This window comes from Vanacampus margaritifer, chromosome 1 (assembly GCF_051991255.1).
Source record: "Vanacampus margaritifer isolate UIUO_Vmar chromosome 1, RoL_Vmar_1.0, whole genome shotgun sequence".
Lineage (NCBI taxonomy): Eukaryota > Metazoa > Chordata > Actinopteri > Syngnathiformes > Syngnathidae > Vanacampus > Vanacampus margaritifer.
The window spans coordinates 67,503,789-67,523,442 of record NC_135432.1 but is presented as its reverse complement, the minus strand read 5'-3'; the positions used below and the strand labels follow the sequence as shown (position 1 = coordinate 67,523,442).

Below are 19,654 nucleotides of genomic sequence, written 5' to 3'. Positions count from 1 at the left end.
TTTTGAATCAAACAGCAATGGTTGCATATTTCTTATCCTACCATTTAATACTGCACAATCGCCAAGAAAATAATTGCAGAGCAACAGCACCATCCATCTACTACTGTACCACTGTTCTGTCACTTGTCCACTACATTTAAAGCAATCCCGATTAAATTGCTGTTTATTGTCTGTTAATTTTATTGTTGGAGTTATGCGGTCTTTGACTGTTGTCCAATATAGTCATTATGTAAAATCATAATTCACTTCCCGGCATCTAGCGTTCCCTCCTGGCGTACTAGTAACCAATCAGAGTGAACGCAGTAGTTGTGGATAGCAAAAACATTCATTTTTCTTTATTGACTGGAAAAGTACGAGGGACCAAAAAAAGTGCACTGCAATGATCCCCAAAAACAGGCATGATTAAAAGTTCCCCCAAAACGAGCGCCGCAGAAACGCGTCATATTTCAAGGCTTGAACGCACATCAACGTGACAAGAGTGGAAGTGCAGCCAATTAGCTTAGCGCGCTAGGTTATGTGAACATGCCTCAAAGCGGGGTGGGTGGGGGTTACAGAGTGGCGGGAGTTGAGGGATTCAGCCATTTCAAAAGTGTGAGTCAAAGCCACAAAAAAAACAAAAACACAAGAAAGCATCATTTTCATCAATATTATTCTCTGAGCATCTCAAATAGCATCGATATCGATGTCTTCCTCGTCCTTCGCCGGCTTCTCCACTTTCACAGTCTCCACTTTGAGCTCACGGGCCGAAGAGGAATAAACCACCTGGTGGTGAGAGATGGAACAAGGGAAAATGTTACCAAAAAAACAATTTAACAACCAACACAGGTTAATTTAGAAAATATTTGATCAAATTTAACACTTTTAATGCAACGTGCCTAATAGACAGAGAAAACAAAAAAAAGGTATGACTTGTGGGATTTTCACCTCGACATTCTCATCATCTTGCGCGTCGTCTTCGTCGCTGCCCTCGCTCTCCTCCTCGGCCTCCTTCAGCCACTTGATGAAGGGCGCCGCCTTGGCGTGGATCTCCTTGGCCAGCTCTTTGGAGACGTACTTTTTGGAAACCTGCAAAGTGGCACCAGCAACATTTACAACAATGACACCACAGAAGCTGTGGGAGTTTAAGTCGTCTCGGGTCACGGCATTCAAAGCGCAGCGATAAATTGATTTGGTGCCATACAAGTCAAATTTGTTTTTGGGGGGAAAAAAAATTCAAATGTGAACTCTTGTAGATGACGAGAAAAACGTTGAAGCCGTCACCTTCTCAGCCCAAGCGAAGATGACGTCCTCCTCCAGGAGGTCGGCGTCGTACATGTCCTTGAGGATGATGGGGACTCTCTGCAGAAGCTGGACTTGGTGCAGCTTGACGACGCACTCAAAGCCGCCCAGCAGGTACTTCTGAGCCTTCTTGTTGTTGTGGCAGAACTGAGAGCAAAAACGGAACCGCGAGCTCGTCACGACGCTTGCTAAATTCACTTGCAACGTCTGTACGATTGTTAGTCGGAAGGAGATGAGAACATGAATTAAAACTACTGCCACAGTCAAACAACTTCCTGCAATTATTAAGTCACTTCTTATCTTGCCAGGCTTTTACAAAAACTCCTGGACAGGAAATGATTGAAGCAAAAATACATGTAAAAGCGGAGCCAGGAGGGGCTGAATGAGACCGGTCGCCCCCCCCACCCCCCGCCTCAATTTGAGGCCGAAAACGCACCCGCAGGAAGTGCCGCTTGTACTTCTTGAGCTGCTCGCGGATGTTGTCGTCGAAGAGCAGCTCGCTGAGGATGAGCGGGCCCATGGCCTTCACGTCCAGACGCTCCGCCTCGGCCAGGATGTCCTTGTCGGCCGCGTCCACCGTGCCGTTCTCCTTCCTTTGCTGCACATCACAGCCACCGGCGGTTTTTAGAGGGCAGTTTTGCAGCGACGCACTTCATTGTCATTCAGTCACAAAATATTTCAATTGGGAAAAAAAACAAAAAACGGTTCAAAGCATTTTAACATGTACTTTCTCGGGCTTGGTATCGGTTTTAATTTGCTCAATCAATTTCATTCACAAGAGTTCAGTTTCATTCAATTTAGTTTTTTTTCTCTCTCTTGATGATTCAATTCACTTTAATCCAATATAGATTATGGAACAAAATGTTTTCTTAATTATCGAGGAGATGATAAAAATTCCACATTAAACTTTGCAGAGGAAGTAACTGGTTAATTGATTTAGTGTTATAATCATTTAAGTGTTACGCAAACATTGGCATCAACGAGGATGAGATGAAAATATTTTCCTAATTCTTATTAAATAATTGTAAATAGAAATTAAAAAGATTCTGAATTGTCTTAAAGTACAGTAAGTCATGTCTTGCATAAATGTAAGAAAGTACTTTTAAATTCATGTGAATAAATGTCACGAAAACTGTAAAATACAAAAAACTGCATTTAGAATGATATTTTCTTACAAATTTATGGGAACAAGATATTAAAATAACAGATTGATGGTTTAATGAATCAATATCAGGCTTGAAAATCTAATCGATATTGATTATTCGATCCCCCCCCCCCCCGTTTGAAACTAAAGCTAAGCTAATCGTTTTGAATGAATGGCTGCAAATTAACAGGCTTTTAACTATGCAAAAAAACCAAAAAAAACATATCGTCATAAAACTGACTTTGACAAAATTGTAGAAGAGGTTGACTCTCTCCTCCAGAGGTTTCTCCAGATCCTCGCTGAGTGTCAGGTTCTTGGCGTGGTCGCTGATCTCCTCCATTCGCCTCCTTTGAGCCTCCTTGGTGGTCTCCTCCCCCCAATCGTCGTCGTCGTCGTCTCCATCCTGAAACGGACGCAAACGTGAGCCGGCGCGCAAAAGCCGGCGAGTCCCCGGCCGGGGTGGGACAGCGAACGCACCACCGCGTCGGGAGCGTCGATGTTCTCCTGGTTTCCGGCTTCTCCGCTCCCGGAGCCGTTCTCCTTGTCCTTCTTGCGGTTCTTCTTCTCTTTCTCCTTCTTGGCGGTGGTGGAGCCGCTTTCGCTGGCCTCTGCTGGCGTGAGGAGCGCATTTTGGCGTGAGGAGCGCATTTTGGCGTTCAAACGACTTTGGCTGATCACCTTGAAGGGTGTGGTCTCACCTGGTGGGTTTTTGAGGATGAAGGTGCAGAGTTTGTGCCTGGTGTCGAGCATGCCGCGGTACCCGCACGCCTTGCACGACGTGGCGATGGTTTGCTTCTTGGGGTTTACGTTCTGCGAGGGAACGCAAGCAAATCAAACTTCACCTCAGCAGGCTGCTCGAAAATATTAGCGATGGACCGATATGGCTTTTTCAGGACACGTACAGAATAGTAGTAGTCGAGGACAATAACCGATATTTCAAGCAAATATTCTTTTGCAGTAACAGTGTGTATTAAAATAAAAAAACATTTTATTTGAATTTTAAACTATATTGAGAGCTTTGTTTAAAAATGTGACAAAAATTGCAGGGAACTTGATAAATGACATACTAAATAAGTAATTGGTTCCCGAAAATATTTCCAAAATGTCAACATTTATTTTAATTATTTTAATAAGAAGTGTAGGGAGCTCCCAGTGTCAGCATCATTTTTATAAAGTGGAAATTTAAATAAATCTCAAAATTAAAGTTCCCTGCATCTCACGGGGCGACAAATGCATGCGAATGTAGCTCATTTGGGGTTTTCATGAGGGCTCGTAAAATATTTCAAAAGATCTTCGCAAACAGTGGAAAATGGCCTGAATATGTTCAAAATGTCTTTGTGACAAGTAAAAGCCGTCTGTGAACATCTTCCAAATCCTGATGAGAACCCAAAATTCACCACATTCACCGCTCAGTGAGATGGCAGCTTTAATCGGCCTTCAGATTGGTAAGAAGGCCGATATTTGTCAAAATGCCAAATATTGGTAAGAAGGCCGATATTTGTCAAAATGCCAAATATTGGTAAGAAGGCCGATATTTGTCAAAATGCCAAATATTGGTAAGAAGGCCGATATTTGTCAAAATGCCAAATATTGGCCTGGCCGATATTTGTCAAAATGCCAAATATTGGCCTGGCCGATATTTGTCAAAATGCCAAATATTGGCCTGGCCGATATTTGTCAAAATGCCAAATATTGGCCTGGCCGATATTCTGTCCATCCCTAATATTAATCATGATTAATTTGGTAATACTTGAAACAACAATCGAGACGATCATTTGTTTTTTTGGTGCAAAACAAGAAAATGTTTAAAAGTAAAAAAATATTAAGACAAATACATTTCTTGGAAACACTATAATTATGCCAATTTTGGAATTGTGGAGTGTAATAATTGAAATTATGCAGAAATTCTTTTTGGAGCGGAGGCGAGCGCGCTGGCTTCGGGTCAATCATTTACCAGGTCCGTTTCTGGGTTGTCGCACTCGGCACACAGCACAAACTTTCTGATGAACCCGTCCAGCATGTCCTGCAGCTTGTTGGCTTCGTGCGAGCCGTTGACGATGTAACGGTCGTTTTTGGTATCAAACTGCGTTTGAGCGCCGAGTTCACAGCCAAAAAACTTGGTCGGGTCTGCCCAAGAGACAAATGGGAAACGGCAATATAATAATGATAATAATAATAATAAAAAAAGGAAATATGGTGGTCAGCGTCATTCTTCCTCAGTATTCAAGATGTTCTTTGTGCTTTAACGTTTAAGTCCATCACAAAATGCTTTAGTGAATACAAAAAAAAAAAAGGCACGTACATGTTGGAGGCCTGTTCAGCGCCTTTGCAACATCGACCATGTTGACAATGACCGTCTTGATTCCATTCCCTTTTCCTTCCACCTGAAGAAAAATGCCAAATTGAAAATAAATGCAACCGTGGCTCACGGTCCCGACAACGGCGGTCGGGCTCGGCTACCTTGGCGATCAGACGGGGCATCTTGTAGCGGTAAAACTGGTCCGACACGCTGCGGTTGACATTGACAGACATGTTGGCTGGACGAGGCGGGCGGCGCTACTATCAGTGAGATAAGAGGATCGTGATTGGGGACTTTCCGGGATCTTCTGTCTGGAAAAGAGGGGATGACATAAACGACTGCAAGCGCGCTCGGTCTCTGACATGAAAAACGCCGTGCCGCTGTGGCCGCAAGCTCCCCGCTTGAAGGCTAAGTTTCCACCACACAGGTTCCAACGGCTGCGCAACAGCTCTGAAACACAAACAAACGCACAAGTCACACCAAAATACTCTCATTATTAACATTAAAAAAAAATGGTAATTAAAAAAAAAAAAGGTATTTTATTTTTACCATTTATACACAAGAGAAACACCCAAGTGCAACTTTGTCTTTCAGATTTACACAAAATAATTGGACTTTGTTTGGCGCATACTTTAATCTGACAAATCCACTTGCCTGACCATTCTAACAAGTTTAAGGCTAAGAATGTCTCTGGAGCGCATTTCCAGCAAATGCAAAATCAGTATTTGACTTGAAGTCAAATGTATTGGGTGTCATGCAATTCTGTTTGAGCTTTCGATATTGAAAGACCTATGACATCACAAAAGGTTTACAAAAAAAATAAAAATAAAGATTTCCCAATTATTTACCAGTCATTAAAGTCAGTTTTACGTAGCCCACTCATGGAGGCCCTTTCAAGGTTGAGTTGACCAACCTGCTGTGAGCTCAAATTATAAAAAGTCAACAGGACCACCTTCAATTATTGCCGTTTGACTGTGCGTGTGAGCTCAGTGGCTTACAGTGTCAGTGGACGGCTTCTGTTCCCGCTCGCACACGCACGCACACACACACATCAAAAGAAAGTGCTGACCAATACGCCAAAAGAAAGTGCTGAGCAATTAAGTAAAGAAGCTCCAGTCCACACACACACACAAACTGTGATCCAGCACGGGACAGAGTAACCCTAACCCAATCTAAAAATTTCCCAGATTTTGTCTTCACTATAATGTGCCTGTTACCACAAAAAGAGGAGACTGAAAGCAAGATATAAATGAAGGTTGAAAGAAGCTAATTTCATTTCAAATGTAATATCTAATCAAATTGAAGACTATACACAAGTTATGCCTTTTGGCTTTGAAGGGTCTGTGGGCAGCCTGATTAGATTTGGAAATGGAAAATAGTTCATTTCATACCAAAAACTTAAAAAAAGTCCATGTGAAAATGATCTTAATGTAAATGGAAGTATTTCTAGTTAATAACCACACAAATATAATTGTCCGGGCATACTTGAGTTTAAATTGCGGTGTATGCAAAACAAGTTTGACACAACTGCAGTAAAGCTCCTGTCCTCATACAAACACGCAAAAAGAATCTGCTGACCAAAAGTGAACACGCACACATTGGGGACACGAAGGCAGATTAGGCCAAAAGAAAAGAACAAAAGAGAGATTTACCCTGACAGTGGCTGTGAAAAAAAAGCTAAATATGTTTGTAAAGGCCCGTCATTGTGCAAGGGCAAAAGTATGGCGGGGTAAAGGATGGTAGTGGAATGATTCCACACAAGGCCAGCTCTTGTTAGGAACTCATGCACAAGTAGGCCTTTACTAATGCTAAACTGGTGACAATTACTAAAATAGTTTGACGACCGGGCGTCTATTTTCACACGGACGCCATTAAATCCAGCGCTGGCTGTGATCCCAGAAGCCATTTCAGGGGGCAGGCAGGTTAGTTAGCTTAGCTCATTAGCCTAGCTTGGCTATCTTGGCGCATAGTGCGTCATGCAGCCAATGCACTCGAGTGAATGGGAGGCGCCATTTTGATAGCGCCCACTAAACAAATAGCGCCCGTAGCCATGATGTTAATTCCACTCACACGCTCGTATTAAGAACGTTGCTTGAAAACCACTCAAATCGTCATTTGCGACTTACCGTTTTCGCAAAATAAAGACATAAACACAACGCTGATCGTCCCAAGAGGCGCAGTGAACGATGTCGATGACTGCCGCTGGTCTTGTATCGATTGCAGCAGGCTTCTCGGGTGCTGTATTACGGGGAGGAGGACGAGGAAGGAGGAGGGGGGCCTCTCTCGCGTTTTTTTTTTTTTTTAAGATACTGCGGGGAAAAGCTGATGGCAGGGGGGCGAAGGTGTTGACCAGACACGCGGGCCGCTGTATCCAAAAACGTCCTCTGGTGGCGAGACCTTTCAACACGGAAGGAGAGAGGCGTTATTTTCGACTGTAAAAACAGTTGTACACGCAAAACATCGAGTGTGGTGTTAAATGTGGCCGAATCTCGACGAGTTGTGACGGGCTGCGGGCTTTTCCCCGCAAGCTCTAAATGGAGGAATGACTCTTACGCAAGTGTCGCATGTGTTCTTGCGTCATATACGACCCGATTTTCCACAGTATACCACAACTAATTATCCACGACTGACCCGAAAGATAATCCCCGATATGCTTATCCCGACCTGAATCCAGAATTTAAAGTGAAATCGACCAATGTACGCCAGGAAATAGCCCGTACCCTAATCGACAGGAAATAGTCTGCGCCCAGATGCTAACAGGACGAAGAGCTGTGACGTCGTTAACTAGCAAGGCGCTGTCGACGCCGAATAAATGGAAATATCGTAATATATTAAATAGTTTAACCCACCCTGCTTTTAGCACGCCGTGTTTGCTCGGTCAACCTGCGACCGTGTAATTTGTGCCGCGAGGAGCCGGGTAAAGTGTACCAGATGTAGGGGAACACCAGTAGCACCTTACCTCTAGAATGTTCTGGAAGTAGCGCAGCTCGCTCCACACGTCGCTTTAACCATCGAGATGTTTCCAAGGCGCATAACGCGGCATGATATTACTTCCGGAATTGACGGTTTGTGCCAAAATAAGTGTCGCGTTAAAAATGCTGAAGAGTGCAGAAACATAATAAAGTCTACAGAACAAACAGGAGCAAGGAAACTGGGAAGAATAGCCTCAGGATTTGCGTAAAATAAATAAATAAAAATTATAAGCCCACGTTTCAACCTGTCACTTGCTTTTATTTTGAAACGACAAAAGGAAAATAAAAACTACAGTAAATTGCTTTACTTTAGCCCCGTTGTCGTTTCTCATTGGCTGACAGCGTGACGTAAGACGCATGCAGATACGTACCTACGTACGTACGCGCTTCCTCAACTTGACTAGCACAAACAGCGGAATTGAAGATGGTGAGTGTGAAGCAATCGTCCCAAAAGAAACAATTTTTCTGATTTTAGAGCATAATTTTACGCAGTTTGGCGGACGGGCGACGTCGTCCTTTCGGCGAGTGTAAAACGATGTCACTTCTTTTTCTTTTTTGGTGACGCCTCAAGTCCGAGAGGGCTCGTTGGTCACATGACAGCTTGTGCGCTTTAGTGTCACCAAATTTCAAATTGAATGACATAAACGCACTTTAGATGTCGAACGGAGCCATCGAGGCGTTTTGTTGTGCTGCGATTTCAATCAATATCTTGTGTGCGTGGCGCAACTTTGACCCTAACGTGACTTTTTCTTTCCTGTTGGAAGTGGTTAGCTCGTCGTGCTAACAAGCTAGCAGGCGCGACTGCTCATGTTTGACGCAAGATGCAGCGCAGCATCGGAGTGATTCCATCAAACTTAATCATTTCACTTATGCATGGACTCATTAACTCTTAAGTGTGGTCGCTAATGTGTTTTAACGTGTTCAACTGTCTTGCATGAATGCCCGACAACGATGGTGGGCAAAGTATGGCCTGTCACATTTATTAATTCCTTTGCTATTTGCAATTTGATAACCCCTGTTAGAAAACGACCACTAACTATTAACAGCTTAAAGAATCACATTGATTTAGTTTTTATTAACCTTAATGTGTTTATCCATTCACGTTTGATTTCTAATTTCACCCCCCCCCCATTTTTCTTCTCTCAATTGTCTTTGTCTCTCTTTCATCACCTTGAAAACCATTTTTTGTTTTTGTTGAAATAATGTTTCCTTCCTTGTGTCATTCTACCCACGCCCATATTCGCTTCTTCCATCCCGCTTGCCTGCCTCCAATCAACCAGGCTGGTCACCGGGTAAGTGGATGCCACTTGTTGTCGCCTGGCTCGCTAACACCAAACTGTGGAGGTCCGCAGTATCCAACAGAACCGACATTCAAACTTGATGGGGTTTTTTTGTGTGTGTTTGTTTTTACAATGCACTTTCACACTAATGAAGGCAGTGTTGACAAAAAAATGACAATTGTTGGGGGATCATTTTATGCAAAAAATGGTTGCCCAATTAGCTTTAGTAAGACTGGGGACAGAGATGGGGAACATAATAGCTTCTGCTAAGCCACACCCCCAAAATGCCACCTGACCAATTTACACATCCCAGCATGGAGCAGCAATCTGACAGTACCGTTATATTTAATTCTATTGAATCTTTTTATTCATATAGTGCCAATCATCAGGTAAACTCTTTTAGATGATTTAGCCGTGAGCTAACAGTAGCTTGTTAGCTCCAAATGCTCATGTGATGCTACAAACAGCTAAGCTAACGAGGTGCTGTCAAGGTTCCCCAAGTCTGCCGCGTATCCTCAAATAGTGGCCTGAGCTCTGTTGGATGCCTCGCCCCAAACGGACGACTACTTTTGGAAAACATTAGCTGCTGCAACATTTCAACGGCAAGAAGCCAGAACTCAATTGAAAGTAGCTCCAGGCTAAATGTATCCGAAGAGCCAATAAGAGAGCTCGTACTTTGAACAGGTCCAGGAAACTTTGCGATGGAGTTTGTAGCACTTTCCTGGAATTTGAGGTGCGTGTGTGGCTTTGTCAAACCTTGAAACTGGAGGTTGGCATGACGTCAGTCCACTATTTGAGGAAAAGCGCACGTCAGGTTGTTTGAGCTTCTTTCGCGTTGGTTGCTGCTGCTTCGTTAAGACGACGGCGCCATGAAGTTTTGTGTGGGCTTTTGCGCCGTGTGACGACTTGTCAATCCAAATCCTGACGAGCATCTGGTCTCCTATTGGCTGTCTGACACTCAGCTGTCCATCAAAGACACGCGTAACAAAACAATGGCGTAAATATCAAACAGTTGGCGCTCAGACAGCCAATTCACTCTGCTTTGTACTCACTCAAAAGAAAGGGCGTTTGTGCCTGGGTGTCCCTCAGGGAGCGCTTCCTAGCCCACTTGACTTCCCGAAACACCGTCTGAGTCGTACCCTTTTCACGCAGTTGGTCCTGGTGCTGGGCGACCTGCACATCCCGCACCGCTGCAACACGCTGCCGGCCAAGTTCAAGAAGCTTCTGGTGCCGGGAAAGATCCAACACATCCTGTGCACGGGGAACCTTTGCACCAAGGAGAGCTACGACTACCTGAAGACGCTCGCCGGGGACGTCCACATCGTACGCGGGGACTTTGACGAGGTCGGTACGGCGTGGTCCAAAGCGGAGCGAACCCTTCCGAGGCCAATCGTTCACGCCGCCTCCACGAAAGGTCACAGGTCATTCGGTCACAGGAGTCGCACGTTTTCAAAGTCTTCGGCGTTTCGGCAAAATTTTTCAGCCTGTGCCTTTCACACACAAATACGTCGGCCAGAGGGCTGCTCGATTATGAAGAAAATATTCATCATGATTATTTTGTAATATGTCTTAAAAAGATCAACGGAAACTTAAAACAAGTAAATACCAAAGTTCTCTATAGTTTTCTACAATAAATATTTTTTTCCTAAAATGTAAAAATACCTGAAATCCTAAACGTTCACATTTCTTTGTTTTGATGTCAAAGGAAAAAAATGGTTGAGAAGTTCCCGGGTTCATGTCTCATAAAAATTTAAATAACTAGTTCCCTGAGATTAAAATGGTTTTAGATTCGACCTTTTATCGGCTGTTTTTTTATTTTTTTAAAGGCTGACACCGATATTCGTCAAAATACCCAAAATCGGCGCCGATAATGTCTATCGCTATTTGTAACGCTAACGTGCAAGTTTTGGAGGAAACCAAATGTATTCAATTATTTTAAAAAGGTGCAAATGTATACATTTAAACAACTCAAAGTGAGTATGAATAAGCTTTTATTTTTGTTTACGATTTTGTAGTTGTGGAGAGTCATAATTGAAATTGTAGATGAATTTCGATTGATCGCAGAGTCCACACCGCACCTGTGTGAAAGGGGCGGGCGAACTATCTCGCAAGCAGGTTTTGCGCGTGCCTTTTTCAGAACCTGAACTACCCGGAGCAGAAGGTGGTGACGGTGGGCCAGTTCAAGATCGGCCTGATCCACGGCCACCAGGTGATCCCGTGGGGGGACATGGCCAGCCTGGCGCTGCTCCAGAGGCAGCTGGACGTGGACATCCTCATCTCGGGACACACGCACAAGTTTGAGGCCTTTGAGAACGAGAACAAGTTCTACATCAACCCCGGTTCCGCCACCGGAGCCTACAGCGCGCTAGAAAGGTACGGCGAGATTCGTGTCGTCGCTTGGTAGAAACGGGATCACGTTTTTCTGCTCTTTGTTTTGTAGCAACATAATCCCGTCCTTCGTGCTGATGGACATCCAGGCGTCCACGGTGGTGACGTACGTCTACCAGCTGATCGGAGATGACGTCAAAGTGGAAAGAATCGAATACAAAAAGTCTTAAGAACCACGACCAGATGATGTTCCATTCCTTTCCACCAGGGGGCAGTGTCTGCCCTGTAATATATTGTTCATAAAATTCTCTCGTTTGTTTTTGCTTGTGTTGGGAGTTTAATCTGTACTGAATACAAACATTTATTTCCACGTGCAAACAACACATTTCAGCTTCATTCTCATTTTTCTTGACACTTTACACAAAATAAATGACTTCACTCCACTCATTTTGTCTTTGATTCTGCAATCAAAATCAAGCTTTGTAAAATAAAATCTAATAGCGTGAGGTGGAATCTTTTAAGTCTGAACAGGAAATGCAAACGTTTCAAGTTAAGGTAATTTTACACATTCTGTAATTGACTTAAGTCTAATTTTAGGGGGGGAAACCAGAAAACATGCAACAAGGTTTGGGGGGTTGCGGTTGTTCAATTATAAAAATATTAAGCCATTATTTAATACTTTAATGTCAAATGCATATGTAAATTTGTGTATTTTAGCAATCAATTTATGCTTGTGTATGTGCCAAGTTTCTCAACTAATAATAAAAACTAAATGCTTATGTAGAATTGTTCACTAAATGAGAAATATTTTTAACACGTTTTAGGGGGAAAAAAGGCTCTCCTTATGCAACAAAAAGTACATCAATTCATTTGTTATAATTTATTAACTAAATGTCTAGTTGCAGTTTTTATTAACTACAAAACTTAACAGTTGAAGTTCCAACAGTGGAAAGGCCCTCCATGTCGATACTGCCACCTAGTGGCGTTTTAAAAGTGAGTTTTATGTACTTGCTCCATTCTCGGGTCAAAGTGTGGCAAAACAGTTTGGAAATGTTTACCGGTCGTGCCAGCGCAAGCAAAAATGAGTCAACCAGACTCATGGAAAGTCAAACTACTCACTTTGCAGCCGCAAGACAGTCGTCGCACTCTTCCTCTTTTCCTTTCGGCTTGCCGTCTGATTGGGACTGGGGGGGATTAGCAACCAAAAAACAGACATTAGCAATCGATTACCAATAATCTATGAACACGGCGATGACCTTCAAATGTCTCACCCATTAAAGTCACGGCGTCAGAATAACAATACGCCATCCAGTGGCATTTACTTATATTGGTACCGCTACAATGAGCATCAATGTATTAGCATTAGCATGTTAGCATCTGAGTGCTAAAAATCTCATCGGCACGGGTAACTCATTTCATGTTTGTCGGGGCAAATAAAGCAGACAAAGAATCCATTCTTAACCAAACCATTTATTTTGCATGAACAAATCCCTTCCTGCCTGGCGCGCAAACACACACACACACACACACACACACACATTCTCACACACACACACTCAGCTGACATTAAATACGTAACACGGTGGCAAAGGGGCCCAACTCGCGGTTGTGTTGCGCATGCTTGAAGAAAACCATGGATATTGTTTATTATGTACACCGTCGGCAACATTCCCCCAAACTAACACACACACAGAAAGTGGAAGGGGAGGGGGGGGGTGATTTGGCGGAAGAAAAAAGAAAATTGTGGACTAAGTGAACACTGACTAACTGACTTGAGTCCTAAGCGCTAGTTATTTACAAGTCGGTAACTTGGACTAATCAGCGTGTGCCTTTTTGGGTGGGGCGGGGGCGGCTTTTCCACCAGGGACGACAAAGCAAATAAGGCACGACTAATACTTGGACCATTCCGATTTTTCTGGGGGGGGGGGAGGGGGGGGTGCCTACAGACTTGTAGCCGGCTTGTAAACAACTGAATCGATTGATTAGGAACGCCAATCAACTTCCCTTTAACCCCCCCTCCCTGATTCGAACCCCCCCCTTACGATACCGGGCATAAACAAGGGGAGAGCGCCGCCCTACCTCGCACCTTTGGTACTGCCACATCGGTCGGTGCCCCAAGGGGGTGAAATGATTGACAGATGGCTTGATTGACAGGTCGTCACAAGCAAGTGTAGACGTGAGCCAGAGAGTAAAAAGAACACGTTTTCCTGAAGCCCGTCCACAAGAAGAGGGAGAGAGAGGGCCCAAGATGGCGGCAATCCAACTGGGGGGGGGGGGGGGGGGGGGATTTGAGGTCGGGGTTCGGGGGGTGGAACGAAGGAAGGAAAGAAATGAGGGAGTAAGGAAGCAGTCAGTCGTGTTTGGGGTGCTCCTTGATGTCTTTGATGTCCTCCTCGTCCGTGTACTCGGACGGCTCGTCCCCGGGCTTCAGCAGTCGGCCCACGTAGTCGTACTTCTCTGGAACGGACAAAACAACACTTTCAGAAAGACGCAATTATTATCAGCATTAAGACATTCAAACACACACAGCTTTTAATATACCAAGAAAGACAACAAAATAAGTGAAAAAAATAAAAATATAATAAATTAAAAATAAATCTATAATAAATGAATAAGTAAATTATGACCACCAAAAAAAAAAATCACCACAAAAATATTGCATTTGAGAATATCACATTTTAATTTAATAAATCAAAACAAAACAACATTTACTAAATGAAAGATTTTTGTAAAAAATAAAATTAATTTAAAAAAAATACACCCAAAAGCAGTTCTTTAAACCTTTTAATTTGATCTCTTTCTATTCTGTTGTTTCTCTTTACTGTAAACTGCAGCTGGACCGAGTCCAGGGAAAAAGTTCCCCACGGGGAAAATAAAAGTATATCGTATCGTATCGTAACCCAAAAAAAAAAAACTTAAATTTTAAGATAAAACCATCAAAGCGGAGCATTTAATTATGCAAGGGGATGATAAACTTTAACATTTACATTAGATGTGAAAAAGATTAAATCAAAAAATAGTAACTAAATTAGAATGAAACAAAATATTTTAATTTTAATTTTCTTTTAATAAATAAACATTTTCAAAAATTTCATTGACTAAACAAAAATCAAAAAAAAATCCACATTACTAAAATGAAGGAAATAAACTATCAAAACAAGAACATTTAAACTACACAAAATCATTTCAAAAGAATACACAATTTACACACAAAAAAAGAAAGCAAGTCTAAATTGATTTGTTTTTTAAACAAGCTAAATATCGAAAACAAAACAAAAAACAAAGCAGAAATTTTCAACTGGATATTCAAACTGTATATGAAAAAATCTTAAAATTCAATAATCGAATTATGGAAATATTATATATATATGTGAAGATTTGAAAAATATATATATATAATACTAGAACCATATATAGTATAATTATTATGTTTATACATATTTTTAAAGCATTACATTGACACAAGCATGTCTTTCTTTTCCTTTTTTATTATTTCATGTTTTTTAATGACTTAATAGTGGTTGACCTCATTGTAATTTAGATGAACTGAAAAATGAGGTCAGAAAATTGCAACGTTGCGGGATCGTTGTTTTCATATTTGAGAATGAAGAGAAACCTTTTTTTCCCGAACGAAAGAGGACGTTTTATGTGACGTTGACAAGACGATGAGGTGCGAATATGCGGGTTACCCATGAACTGCATCTCCCACTCTCGGACGCTCTCCATCTCGACGGCGCTGAGGTCGGACAGGTCGTCGTACTCGTCCTTCAGGGCGTCTTTACCCAGGCAGAAGGTGGCGAGGCCTCGGGACGCGTCGCGACCCGCAAAGATCCCGTACGGACCCTCTGACGCGAGAGAGAGAGAGAAAAACAACTCATCACAAAAATATCCGTTCTCAAAATGGTGCTTCTCGTGTTGTCGTCGTCATCTAAACCGCATAGATCGGCCATTATAAATAAAACTGGGGTTTTTTTTTTTGAACAAACGGGAGACAACCATTAACTCTTTGACTGCCAGACGTTTTCCGAAACGCGACGTCGCCAGTGCCAGCCGATTTAAGCATTTTGACTGATCTTTCAAGGTCCACAGAAAATTATGTGTTTGGACTATGGAAACACACATACTACCAAATGAAAGATTGGACTCTCATCTTTCATCAGAAAAAAAAGTTTGTTTCTACCTTATTCCGTTTTTCAGTAATCAACAATAGAAAATGGTTAGTTTCACCTCTGTTTTGAAACAAACGTCTTTTAACGTCTTTGGCACTCCTCCATAGGATTTTACTAAACGTTATTTAACGTTTTTGGCAGTCAAAGAGTTAAGCATTTCCAACAAAACGGAATTCTTCTGGCTGAATCTGGCTTGGAGACACAAACTCTTCAAGTCGGAAAGGGCGTGCCGCGGTTGTGCCATCGCAAAGGCCACACAGTTCGGTGTCAAGAGGATCCCAATTTTCGCTTTCCACGCTGTACGGTACGCACGCACGCACGCACGCACGCAGCCCGTGCAGACGTGACACAGAGTACACGCGCCTGCCACCGAAGCTTGTGTCAGTATCAGCATAAAGATTAGATGTGCCCAAAGTGTGAAGATAAACATTTGCTGACACGTTCTCCGTCTGCACACTCAAAAGAGATAAACTCGATACTTCATTAATCTCATTCTGGCTTTTGTTGAAAGATTAAAAATGTATTTGGAATAGATACGGAACAAACACACCTACCACTCATTATATATATATATATATATATTTATTTATTTTATTTTTTTTACATTTAACTCTTTTACTGCCAAAGACGTTAAATGACGTTCTGCAAAAACCTACGGAGGAGCGCCAAAGACGTTAAAAGACGTCCTCCCATTTTCTTTTTTTTTGAAACGGTTGCTGGGAAGGCTTGCGGAGCTGTCCTGAAAGTTTCAAGCAGGTCTCGTGAGCCTAATGACTATCTTTGGCCCCTAGAGGGCAGCGATGACTCTCTTTTGACAAGATTGGGTGGGCGTCAGCAGAAGACGTGAGGCGGGGCTAGAGTGTTGAGGGGACAATGGCTGAAGAAGCCATAATGGCGGCCGCTTGCAAGCAGCTCATGGTCGAGCCATTTTTTTCAAAGACATCGACCAACGATAAAGAGCACATTGATGACGGCGATGATCATCATCGATGATGATGATGGTGACTCCGAAGTTGGAAGCGCTGACGCGGCGGCTATGACGACGTTATAAAGGTTCACGGGCTAGCGATGCTAACACCGGAAAACGCGGAGCACAACCGAGCACGCTCAGGCGGACGTTCGATCGGACGACGGAGAGTGCCCCGAGTCCAATGCATATTCATCGGAGGAGTGTGTACAGTCTGCTACTTGCTTTTTATTCCCCGAAAAAAAAGGCCGTCAAGAAAGTGTAACGTTTGCACGCGAAACGGACAAAGTGAAAGTAAACTGTTGTGCGAGTCCTGGCGTCTCCTTGCACGCAGGAGAGCGTTACAAAAGGAAAAACTGTATTTGAAACATCCACATAATTGTAAGTAGTACCACAGTTGCACACATTTGTAAATAGTTTGCGAAATTGTTTTGTCAAATTGTTACACTGTTGAATGGAAATAAACGTATTTTGCAATCAAAAAACACTTTTTCATTGTTGGTGAAAGCGTTTTACAAAAGTAAAGCACTATTTAGGTGTTTGTGGCATCATTCATGGGCAAAAAGAAGTGTACAATTCACTAGAGTGCATGAAATAACATCGTTTCACAAAAAGCTCTTTTTCTCCGCTTTTTGTTTCAAAACAGAGCATTTCGGTGAAAGTAACCATTTTCAATTGTTGATTACTGAAGAACGGAATAAGGTAGAAACAAACTTTTTTTTTTTCTGATGAAAGCTGAGAGTCCAATCTTTCATTTGGTAGGATGTGTGTTTCCATAGTCCAAACACATCATTTTCTGCGGACCTTGAAAGATCAGTCAAAATGCTTAAATGGGCTGGCACTGGCGACGTCCCGTTTCTGAAAACGTCTGGCAGTCAAAGAGTTAAGTTGCAGGAACATCAAGTGTTAATAAGCTGCAACTCGCATTCCTGCACCGGAATGCGCTATGGGGCGTCTTTGCTCTTTTAGGGAGCGTTTCTTGGCATAAAAAAACAAAACAAAAAACAAAGCTTCACCTATTCATCATAGAGCGCATGAGAAGACAAGTGGAAAATAGAATCCAGTCTGAAAAATACGGCGCTGAGAGGACAAATTGACTCAAAAGTAGTTCAACCTTTTTCGTCCTTTCTTTTTTTATTATATATTTTTTTTAATCATTTCCAACTGCACCATTTTCAATTTAAGCTTCCCAGATAGGGTTTCTAAGCAAGCTTTCAAAATAGGGTTTAAAGGCAAGTGGTTTCACGGAAGGTTTGAGGTATCAACTCAAGTAGCAACCCAAGACAAGGGTTTCAAAATGGTTTACAAACCTGGGCTATGGTTTCAAAGTAGCGTCTCAAGCTAGGGCAGGGAAGAGGCAAGTTGGGTCCTAGAGAGCCGCAATCCTGCACGTTTTCGGTGTCTCCTGCCTCCAACCCAGGTGTTTCAAATCGTTAGCTCATCATTACATTCTGCGGGAGTGCCTCAGCTGTGTTCGAGGAGGGAGACAACAAAAACATGCAGGACTGCGGCTCTGTAGGACCCAACTTGCCTACCCCTGAGCTAAGAATTATTGGCAAGGCTGCAATTTCACAGGAAGGTGTTGGGGGTTCAAGTCCAAAGTAGGGATTCAAGTCAGGACTAAGATTCCAAAGTAGGCCTTCAACTTCCAAGCCTGTTTTGGGATTTCAAATGAGAGCAGCAGGCGGTGAGACGGCAACCGCCAACGCGTCATAGCTTGTGCACGTCAACGGGCTAACATGCTAACGTTAGCCTTCCAACTCGAACTTGGCGCCATTGGCTCGGTTTGTTGCCACGCAAACGTGCGTCTTAAAAAAGTGTGCTTTGTTTAGCACGTTCACAAACGTTCAGGTGCTCGTATCCATCCCGCTTAGAAGAGACGAAAGCTCTCCCTTCATCTCATAACGAAAAGAATTGATGATAGCCCGAGATTCACGAAGCACTTTACGCCCAATTGTTGCCACGTAAACAGAAACATTTCTTATTTCTTAAACACACATTTTAAAGAGCTTTTACAAGAGCAAACGTCAACAAAGTCACCGGGTGGTCACGCTAACAAGTTAGCACCCAGCTATCACCACTCAAAACAAGATAAAAGCCCCCACAAATAACGATATTGAGGCCAAAACGCGAATTTACTTTACGGCTAATTGTTGCCACGTAAACCAATTTTTTAAACACACATTTTAACGTGTTAAGACGCGCACTAACGTTCAAAGTCTCTGGGTGGTCGTGCTAGCTCGTTAGCTCAAAGCTACCCCAATTCAAAACAAGACAAAAGCCCCCCAAAAACGAGAGGCTAGCCCGCGATTCACGAAGCTACTTTACGCCCGATTGTCTGCTTGAAGACATGGAAGCGCGAGAACTGCTGGAAGCGGCAAAACGTCCGCGCACCTTTCCCGTAGAAGTTCTTGCCGCTGGTCACGTCGAACACCTTCATGTTGACGGCCATGAGGATGCGGGGGTTCCGGAGCCCGTCGTACTCGCGCAGCTGCTCCAGCGTCAAGTCCCGCCGCCTCATCTTGGGTAGCGTCGAGGCCTCGTCGCCCCGGGCCGCGCCGTCCGCGCCGAGCCGCCTGGCCCAGCGGCGGTAAAGCGCCACGCACGCCGCCACCACAGCCAACACCACGGCGACATTCAACAGCATCCCGCCAAGGCCGAGCCCCCCGCCGCCGACTGCCTCCTCCGCCGCGTCTTGGCCGCCGCTGGTGTCGAGTGGAGCGGTCGAGCTGTCTCCATCGTCCGCCATACTGCACGGTTAGCGTCTACCCGCCCCTGGACTCGTGGTGCGTTCAATGCTGTCGAAAAAAAAAAAATAGCGTCACAGCTTGGCGAGACCGGGATTCCCCTTTTCTTCAACGTGGTATTTGAAGACGCCCCCCCCCCCCCCCCCCCCACAAAAAAAAAACTAAGCTAAAAACATCACGAGAAAATTAAAAAGTAAACTTAAAATCAAAAGAGAAAATACTGACAAGACATTGTGGAAATAAAGTACGTATACATCGTATTTCTGGCGTACGTGAAACAGGCAGTTTTCCCAATACATCAACCACAAATTTGGATAGTTCTTTATTTATAAACAACATCAGAAAAGACTCGTCCGGGTACTGCGTTAAATAATTTTCAAAATATTGCTAATTCGGCGTGCCTCCTTTGCCTTTAGCTTATCAAAACACCACTCTTCACTGCCTTGGACTTATTTTACATTAACATAACA

At 43.3% G+C, this 19,654-nt stretch overlaps 3 protein-coding genes across 8 annotated transcripts; 1 reads left to right on the top strand and 2 right to left on the bottom strand.

Moving 5' to 3' along the window:
- Positions 1–306: 306 nt before the first annotated feature.
- eif5 (eukaryotic translation initiation factor 5) lies at positions 307–9,754 on the bottom strand. Of its 5 annotated transcripts, XM_077564311.1 has the most exons (13): positions 7,571–7,699; positions 6,848–7,118; positions 5,084–5,171; positions 4,883–4,981; positions 4,725–4,806; positions 4,377–4,549; positions 3,121–3,232; positions 2,900–3,033; positions 2,664–2,825; positions 1,715–1,876; positions 1,261–1,425; positions 925–1,065; positions 307–762 (listed from the first exon to the last, which is right to left on the bottom strand). In XM_077564311.1, exons 4-13 carry the CDS (start codon positions 4,952–4,954, stop codon positions 664–666), a joined length of 1,302 nt encoding a protein of 433 aa, XP_077420437.1. In that variant the 5' UTR covers positions 4,955–4,981; positions 5,084–5,171; positions 6,848–7,118; positions 7,571–7,699; the 3' UTR covers positions 307–663. The 5 variants fall into 5 exon arrangements, with proteins under 5 accessions (XP_077420437.1, XP_077420423.1, XP_077420428.1 ...); XM_077564297.1 differs by lacking the exon at positions 7,571–7,699 and adding an exon at positions 9,730–9,754 and having other exon boundaries at positions 4,883–5,171; XM_077564302.1 differs by having other exon boundaries at positions 4,883–5,171; positions 7,681–7,829.
- Positions 8,003–11,744, top strand: vps29 (VPS29 retromer complex component). 2 transcript variants are annotated; one of them, XM_077564339.1, is made up of 4 exons: positions 8,003–8,120; positions 10,126–10,317; positions 11,111–11,346; positions 11,414–11,744. In XM_077564339.1, exons 1-4 carry the CDS (start codon positions 8,118–8,120, stop codon positions 11,529–11,531), a joined length of 549 nt encoding a protein of 182 aa, XP_077420465.1. In that variant the 5' UTR covers positions 8,003–8,117; the 3' UTR covers positions 11,532–11,744. The 2 variants fall into 2 exon arrangements, with proteins under 2 accessions (XP_077420465.1, XP_077420458.1); XM_077564332.1 differs by lacking the exon at positions 8,003–8,120 and adding an exon at positions 8,134–8,985.
- Positions 11,745–12,751: 1,007 nt separating this feature from the next.
- pgrmc2 (progesterone receptor membrane component 2) lies at positions 12,752–19,248 on the bottom strand. The gene is made up of 3 exons (XM_077564352.1): positions 18,832–19,248; positions 14,991–15,146; positions 12,752–13,758 (listed from the first exon to the last, which is right to left on the bottom strand). Exons 1-3 carry the CDS (start codon positions 19,184–19,186, stop codon positions 13,652–13,654), a joined length of 618 nt encoding a protein of 205 aa, XP_077420478.1. The 5' UTR covers positions 19,187–19,248; the 3' UTR covers positions 12,752–13,651.
- Positions 19,249–19,654: the final 406 nt, after the last annotated feature.

Excerpts from the sequence above, each read along its gene's own strand:
- eif5 (XM_077564297.1), bottom strand. The coding sequence starts at position 4,954 with ATGTCTGTCAATGTCAACCGCAGCGTGTCGGACCAGTTTTACCGCTAC. Across the intron at positions 1,877-2,663 it reads TCTTCTACAATTTTGTCAAA|CAAAGGAAGGAGAACGGCAC; the intron begins GTCAGTTTTATG and ends TGTGATGTGCAG. Across the intron at positions 763-924 it reads AAGATGATGAGAATGTCGAG|GTGGTTTATTCCTCTTCGGC; the intron begins GTGAAAATCCCA and ends TCTCACCACCAG.
- vps29 (XM_077564332.1), top strand. The coding sequence starts at position 8,896 with ATGTTTCCTTCCTTGTGTCATTCTACCCACGCCCATATTCGCTTCTTC. Across the intron at positions 10,318-11,110 it reads TACGCGGGGACTTTGACGAG|AACCTGAACTACCCGGAGCA; the intron begins GTCGGTACGGCG and ends TGCCTTTTTCAG. Across the intron at positions 11,347-11,413 it reads GCCTACAGCGCGCTAGAAAG|CAACATAATCCCGTCCTTCG; the intron begins GTACGGCGAGAT and ends TTTGTTTTGTAG.
- pgrmc2 (XM_077564352.1), bottom strand. The coding sequence starts at position 19,186 with ATGGCGGACGATGGAGACAGCTCGACCGCTCCACTCGACACCAGCGGC. Across the intron at positions 15,147-18,831 it reads CAAGAACTTCTACGGGAAAG|AGGGTCCGTACGGGATCTTT; the intron begins GTGCGCGGACGT and ends CTCTCGCGTCAG. Across the intron at positions 13,759-14,990 it reads GTGGGAGATGCAGTTCATGG|AGAAGTACGACTACGTGGGC; the intron begins GTAACCCGCATA and ends TGTCCGTTCCAG.